General features: G+C 38.2%; 1 protein-coding gene across 1 annotated transcript; it reads right to left on the minus strand.

Moving 5' to 3' along the window:
• Positions 1-1,370: 1,370 nt before the first annotated feature.
• LOC107208137 (cytochrome c-type heme lyase) lies at positions 1,371-7,797 on the minus strand. Its single transcript, XM_015636173.3, has 7 exons — positions 7,780-7,797; positions 7,468-7,617; positions 6,632-6,780; positions 5,902-6,050; positions 4,681-4,800; positions 4,073-4,159; positions 1,371-3,686 (listed from the first exon to the last, which is right to left on the minus strand). Exons 2-7 carry the CDS (start codon positions 7,580-7,582, stop codon positions 3,488-3,490), a joined length of 819 nt encoding a protein of 272 aa, XP_015491659.1. The 5' UTR covers positions 7,583-7,617; positions 7,780-7,797; the 3' UTR covers positions 1,371-3,487.
• Between the last annotated feature and the right edge of the window lie 232 nt (positions 7,798-8,029).

Genomic DNA, 8,029 nt, shown 5'->3' on the forward strand with positions numbered 1-8,029 from the left:
AAGGGCAAATTGTTACAGGATAACTGAAGAGCCAGGAACTCCAGGCATCCCAGAAAGATCAGCCTCTGAATTACCCCCAGTTACAGGAGCACCCGTGTTGGCCAGATACTAGCAGCACAAACTGCAGAAGAGTAGAGAGCTGGTCCTTGTGACTGAGCAGGGAAGGTGTTGGAGGCAGAGCACCCGGTCAGGTGCCCCTGTAGAGCAGCAGCAGTGCCAGGCACCCCAGTGCAGGGGAGCCACCACAGCCAGAACCCACACCTGAACGGCCTCCTGCTCCAGGAAATAAAGGTCAGAGCCACTCCTGACTGCATGTGCATCACCCATGGCCTGATTACAGCTGGGAATGCTATGCTAGAACCCTTTTCCACCAGTCTCAGAGTGCAGTTTCTGGGCACTGCAACATCCTTAAGAACACATCTTCAGACCAGGAGGGCACCCCTAGCTGTTTTCATCCACAAGAGTCAAACACAATAGATCAAACAGGGCTTTGATACAATAAAACAGAACACAGTTCACTTAAAGGTGAACTTTAAGTGTCTAAATACAGAAGTAATTATAGAAGCAACCTTTCTTTAGTGAGTGCCTGCATTTTCCCTTTGGAATGTGCACAATGTTAACCTTAATTTGAGATGTTTGGTTCCAAAATTCTGCTTCAGCCTGACCAGGATTTTGAACCTGATGTCACTACAGAATTCCCTGAAAGAGCTTGATCAGGATACTTCTTCACTTTCTTGGGCTCCATGAACACTCCATACCTTTTTATGGAAGAAAAAGATATAAAAGTATTTATCTATGCATATACAAACATTTCTTTTAATATAGCCTGAACAATAGTTTTTCAGTTAAAACATCCTTCCTAAGGATTAAAAAATACCGAATTAAAATCACCATTTTTCAAAATTACATTGGAATTATAATAATTGTAATTCTAACATCTATGCATCATGCATCAAGAAACCCAAGCCTGAAGAAGAAAACTCCATTTACTTCCTTAAGTCTTACTGCCTGTAGAAATCAATTATTTTCATTTTTTCTTCTAGGATTTTTTTGTTTTTCCATTTTCTTGTATTCCTCTCAAGCTAGCCAGACTCAGGATCAATTTATTTATTGTCATATGCTCTTATTCTGAGAACTGCTGTTTCAGTTAGCAAACACTTGAATTTAGTCCTTGGGTTTTGGTTCCATATTCACCTGAAAAATGAGTATGTATATATTCAAAGATGTGACAAGAGTTAAGTTGTAGTAATTCACAATAATACATAGTAACAATATCAAGGTTTCATTTGTAATAGATTAGAATCTCATATGACATATGCAAAAGCTCATTTTAATAATTCTTACAGCTAAAAGCATGATCACCAAATACCAAAGTTAAGAAAAGTATATTTATTTGATTCTCCTTTTAGTTTGATGACAAAGTAGTACATTTCATCAACAGTAGCACAGAAAAGAACAATTTTGAATCTATGGAAGATGGAAGGTAACAGGAGATAGTAAACACATGAAGTGGCTTGTGATAGTTTCCCCAGATTTAGCAGTGATTACAATTTCCATGCTCTCAACATCACACTGCTGAAATCAACAAAGCAAACTGATGCTTTTGAAGCTTCTAGTCCCTACAGTGGTGTAGCCTTTCCATATTTTGTTACAAGAAATAGAGACTCCTCAGTGTAGCAAGTTGTCAAATGCATAAACCAACAACTACAAAAAAATCCCAAACAAAAACAACCTACCACCCCAAAACAGTACTCAATCTTTACTGTTAGAAGAGAGAAGTTTCTTCATGAGTCAGATATGCTTTATACAAACTCACTTTTCATTTATCTCCTCCACATATTGCCTGTTTAGATGAAACATTTTTCTTCCCCGTTTATCATATATATATATATATATGTCTGAATCACTGAAAAGGTGAAAAAGGAATGAGAAAGTGGATATTGGTAAGAACATGGTTTTCCTCATAGCATTCTGGATAATATTTATTCCTACCATGCACAAGTTGTCTCTGAAGTGGGAACTATTCATGATCATTAGAATTCTAAAGAAGGAAAGCTTCCCAATTTTTTCCCTAGATGGGAAATGATTTTCCTGAAACATTAAGAGGAGCTTCACATCAAGGAGGAAAAAGAAAAAAGAAAGAAGAAAAAAAAAAAAAAAAAAAAGGAAAGGGAAAAAGGTTCCAATGTCAGTTGAAAATAGGCCACTTTCAGAAAATGAAATGTACAGGTAGTTTCCTGTTAAGGTTGGGGAGTTTCAAGAAGGCAGCTTCCCCATTTGAGAAGCTACAATGTGCTGTTCTCTAACTCCTTTCCCAAGTGTTTTGCACAGCACCTGAAACTTACTGAGTCGTGCAAACTTGTATCTATTACAGTGGAAGGCTTAAATTAGTTTCCCTTACTAAGCACAAACAATAATCAATTCTTTCCACCATGCGTCGCTCTTAGAAAACACTCCAATCAAACTTCTCCCTTAGCACTTTTGATACTTTTTTTAGCCCTGTTATGTACACACCTGTAATACAACTCACTGTACTCACAAGTGTGACTGTGTAGTCACACCCTCTTGTGCAATTCCTTATTATATAAAAAAACATGCTGTAATAAATATTGATGCAGCCAAGATGCCAAATACAGGTGCACTGCAGGAGGTTCTCTAAATAAGGCTTAGCTCTGTCCTGAATTCATTATATGATACATATTATGGACATGAAAATACTAAAATAATCCATTTTCTTACATCAAAAAACCACCTTTTAAATATTCAAATAAATAGCCATTAAATATCAATTTTATGTCCCTTTAGAAATGCTGTTTTAGAAGTAATACTCATTACCTGCTTCTAAAAGACGTTCTTCTGTTCAAGAAAAATTGCAGATTAAGGCATGAGTATATTCTCCTTTTCTACACAACATACCTTCAAAATACTCATAGCAAGCTACACCTCCTTTAACTGATTAACTGAAATTTTCTGAGGATGTATTTGAATAGGTAAAATGTCCATGTGAAAACAAATACATGGTTTTACAGTGTAAATAAAATGTGTAACTTGAAAGAGTCCATATCTTTTACCCCTTATTTATATGTGAAATAACTTAAGAAATTTCCAGTTTTCACTAATCAAGTAATACTCAAAACTCCAGTCAGAATCAGAATTTTAATGTATTTGGAGCAGTACTGAAGTCATGAAATGAAAAGAAGGCGAACTTATGCAGAATCTGAGACAAAGTAAGAAAGGCTTCCCAGTACTTAAGAAAATTAAGATACATTTTTTTGCCACTGTAACTTTATTATTGCATTTGAAACACCACAAAGCACTGGTGTACTCAACCAGAGATTTGCCTGTCCTCCCTTCCCACCCCCAAAGAACAGTGGTGATGATGAAAGCAATGACAGCTGCAGCAAACTTCTGTCTCAAGTCCTGATATTCACATATCCATTGTCTAGGAGGAAAGTGGTTACTTTTCGAGTACACACCACAGGAGCAGTTAGGAAGTCCAGCGCCACCAGGCCACCTTCACTCTGTCCCAGACGGCTGAGAGCGAGTCCAGCGCAGGGCGCACGTCCAGGATGGTGAACTGGTAGTTCTTGTCCACTGCTCCGCCGTCGTAGTAATCGATAACGTAGCGCACCTCCTTCCCACAGCGGTCAACTATCCAGTCATGCCGATCAAAGGGTAGCTCATACCTGGAAAGGCCAGGGAACAGGCCATGGAGATATTTTAATGGACATTATGAACCTGGGAGAGGGACTGGAAGTCAAATTCAAGATTCATTTGTCTGTAAGATCCTAACAGTACTTCTATCTTCTGGCAATTCTAACTTGCAATACCTGTTTCAAAACATCTTTACATTAATTCTACACTTTTACCCCTTATTTATATGTGAAATAACGTATGAAATTTCCAGTTTTCACTAATCAAGTATTTTATATAATCAATTTATATATATATATAAATATATATATATATATTTATATTTTATATAATCAATCAAGTATTTTATATAATCAATGTTTCCAGGCACATTTCTCTAGCCTCCCATCTCACTGCAAGACCTTCCCTGCCCACCTACCCCATCCATGAACGTATTCTGGCTCTTGGTGAGTACTCCTTTGCTTTGCCTCCAAACCGCATCAGTGACGGCCCACATGGGCATTCCCTGTGCACACAATTAAAAAGGAAAACAGTTTTTACCTTTTAACACAGTCTTATTTTCAGTGATTAAACCACTATGGTAATTTATCTTAGTAACAGAGAAACTGAGTAGAAGAAAGCAACAGTAAAAATTAATTACAAGTGACATAAACCAACTTCTTTCCTTTCTTTAAAGCTTTGAAAAGTGACGCAGTTTCTGCCAGCACTTACTGCTGATATGATAAAGTATCTCTGATATGCTCCACACCATTGTTCTGTCAACAAATCAGTTCTCTGCAAATCTAATCCACACATTTAATAGATTAAAGAATAGAAAACCATAATCCAAACTACTGTGTAAAAACGACCATGGAATTTCAGTGAAAATTTTATAGTACTTAATGTTTAACTAGTCTGAGTCTTGTAGGAACAGGGTCTATGCTGACCTAAAAATTAAGAATTTGCTTTACACCAGTCATGCTAAGTTTACAACTCCAACTTTGTCATAACAAATATTCCCATATGCAACATTTCATAAGTACATACATAGCATGTAGAGCTTCCCACTTCAAAATCTCCTTCCAAGCTTGCTCATTATTTTGATTATGAATCTTAATAATGTTGGTCATGTCTTCACTTGTTATGTCATCATCTTTCCACCTCCACCTAAAAAACAAGAACTTGAGAACAGTTTATAAACATTACAGCATAACTATTCCACCTTCCTAGGTTTATCTGATGAACTTTTGAATTTAGATTTAAGGTTATATGCAAGACACAAGTATGAAAGCTTCTGCTTCATCTGCTCAAGCATCTTGAGAACCACTTCATTTTCTGTGCAGAAGTGTGGGTGTCCAACTTATCATCACAGAGATCCACAAAGTCTACATAGTTAAATTAACAGCTTAACTGGATCAGAAAGTTATCAAGAGTGTGCAAACATCACCACACCCACAGTATTCATAAAAATGCTTAAGAAAAATCCCACTTGCATTCCTAATGCACAGAAGTCCTGTATTCAACACATTTTGCAAACACTTAGAAATACTTTTCATCTCTCTTGACACTGCACTTTGACTGCATGTGTGCTTCCTTTTCAACTGGCATAACATTAACACATTTCAGTGTTTAAAGGACCAAAACTTGCATGTTCCATACAGGCTGCTTATCTCATACTGTGTTATGAACCATATCCACATGCAGGAAAAAAAATTACTATTGCTCCAAAAGTAAACCCCTGTAAAGTTCATCTGTTAGAGAATGACAAACAAATCATTACAAAAGAACAAGGAAACATCAGCACAGGAGGATTTTTAGTCTTGCCTACACTAAATTTTTGTAAATACCAAAAATATCTACTTAAAAATTTCCCCATTTCTAGCAATTCTGCAAAGTTAGATGTTCTTAGAACATCACAGAACTTCTACTATCATTTTACAGCATTACCATGAAACCAGCTGATTTTGAAAGTTGGCAATCAAGCAAACTTTTTCTACACCTGCATGGACTTTTAGGAAAATTTTCTGAGCCAGGAGCAGTTGCTTGACATTTTTTACCTTCCTCCTGATCAGTAGAAGACACATGGACTTTGAAACCAACTCACCCTTTAAAATAAAGATGTTTACAAAAATAGTACTTTTTTAAAAGAGCTACTTTATTATTTACTGGTTAAAATCTACAAACTCTTAAAAAAAAAAAAATAATTAATGATACTAGTTCATGAATTCCAGGCTCACAGACACATCTGATAATTCACAGTGTATTTACCCTTTTCTTAGCATAGCATTCCAGAACATTTGCTCTGAAGGGTAGACCCATTTCTTGTCAGAATGTGCTCTAGGAATGGAAGATTCTTCTCTCACAGTTGATAATGGAAATGGTTGACCTGGGGATGGCTGCTGATTGGGAGGAGGCATCTAGAGAACAAGGAGAACCAACAACAAACTAGAGTATTTGCATTTTTTTTCATTACAGTGTTTGAGAAAAATCAAAGCATAATCAATCAACTCCTATGAAGATCAAGAAGTTCAGCCTTTAAGTCCACCAAAAATTTTCTTTTTCTGCAGCAGAACTCTTTTCACAAGTTTGTCATTAGAGGACTACAGGAAAGCTTTCTGCCTAAACTTCAATTTTCAAAAGAGCAATGCTTTTTGTAAATCAGAGGAAATATTGGAGATGCTAATTACGCTATTATGCAAAAACTAAAATCTACCAATGTATCATAAAAAAAACATTTATGCAACTAGTTAACAGAGAGCAAAAGATACTTAAAAACAGGAAAATCACCAGAAAATTAAATTTTAATACAATGTTAAATAAGATGTAACTTGTTTTTAAATAAAAATTTGCACAAAAAGATGAAAGGCAGTCTCAAAAATAGTAATAAAAAAGTTATTTCCCAGTTTGTAGCTTACATAGTACCACTATTTACATTTTTGGGTATAGTGCTTCAGAAGAAACAAGACTAAAAAAAACACATGAAGTAAGCAAAAGTTACCATATTGCTGGGATCTATGTCATCTTTCATTTGAGATGCACCAGACTTCACAGGACATGCCACAAACTCATAAGCTCTTTCTTGATGTGCAGGAACATCATCTGTGTTCTCAGTTCTATGATCAGCAGTCTTCATGTGCATTGGACAACCTTAAAACACAACAGTAGTATACATTTTGCTACAAGATAAAAACTCTAATACATGAAATGGAAAAGATCACTGAAGGCTCATGGAAATGCAAATAGGTATTTCACTCTTCTGAGTTTTTCAACAGTTTTAACTGCTCTCTTTCCTGCATTTTAGGACACAAAATAATGATAAAATCTGAGTTTCCTGTGTAGTCTTTGAATGGTCATTTCCTACCCCCATGCTGGTCCCAATACTTAACTTAACACTTAAGGTTTCCTCAGGGAAGCTAACCCAGTGCACTGACTGATCAAAAGAAGAGCTGATGTTCTTCTCCAGGCATTCATCTCATTCCACCCTTCTGCTGCCCTTTTCCAGATGAGACAACCAGGCAGCCAGTCACCATCTCTGTAGGGGCTCTCTGACTCTCTGTGTACCACATCACAGAACAGATGTGTAGGGCCCCAGTGAAACGGGACAACTGGGAGTGACCCACAGGTTCTACAGCAAGCACCTCCTGTCTCTATCAACAAAGCAGCTTGCAGTGTTCTGGAGAACAACTGACTCCTCCTAAGGAAAACTTATTTGAGAATTACTTTTGTTAAGCAAAAATCTCAACTTTATTTGAAGAATTCCTCCCTCCCACCCCAAAATTTTTATGACTGGTTTCCATGTTGAATTTATCTCATTTAGGTATCAAGAGTGATTACCGCTCATTTTTTCCTGATGCATGGGACATTCTGAAGGTGGAGACGCCGTCTGATATTGCCTGGATGCAGCTGGTGGCTGCTCGGCAGCAGCCGGGGAGGATGCAGACAAACCCATGGCCTCTGCACACCGGGCCCTTTAACATCAAACTTCTAAAGAAAACAAAGCAAACATTCGTAACACAAAACTATACCTGTTATTTATTAAGGTGAACGCCAAGTGCAGGTGCAGTGATGCATCACCAATTAAAAAATTAAGTGAAAAATCGATGTAAGTAACAAGCTTCCAGCCCAAACAAAAACCCAAGCCCCTACCAGAGCTATCCTGAGCTCCTCCCCGGCCGCCCCTCAGGGTCAGTGGCGGGGGCTGTGCCCGCACGCGGTGAAGGGCAGCGGCTCCCGCCGGCGCGCCCCGGCCCCGCCGTGACCGACCCGCAAGGTCAGGGCAGGCCCGGCCTTCTGCGCGCCCTCAGCGTCCGTCTGCCAGCGCCGCGGAGCCCGGAGCCGCCGCTGCCGTGCCCGGAGCCATCGCACACCGCACACCCTCCGCACCCTCTTCCTCCTC

The sequence above is a fragment of the Parus major genome, chromosome 8 (assembly GCF_001522545.3).
Source record: "Parus major isolate Abel chromosome 8, Parus_major1.1, whole genome shotgun sequence".
In the NCBI taxonomy this organism is placed as follows: domain Eukaryota; kingdom Metazoa; phylum Chordata; class Aves; order Passeriformes; family Paridae; genus Parus; species Parus major.

Excerpts from the sequence above, each read along its gene's own strand:
- LOC107208137 (XM_015636173.3), bottom strand. The coding sequence starts at position 7,582 with ATGGGTTTGTCTGCATCCTCCCCGGCTGCTGCCGAGCAGCCACCAGCT. Across the intron at positions 6,051-6,631 it reads ACATAGATCCCAGCAATATG|ATGCCTCCTCCCAATCAGCA; the intron begins GTAACTTTTGCT and ends CTTGTTCTCTAG. Across the intron at positions 4,160-4,680 it reads TGGGAAGCTCTACATGCTAT|GGAATGCCCATGTGGGCCGT; the intron begins GTATGTACTTAT and ends TTGTGTGCACAG.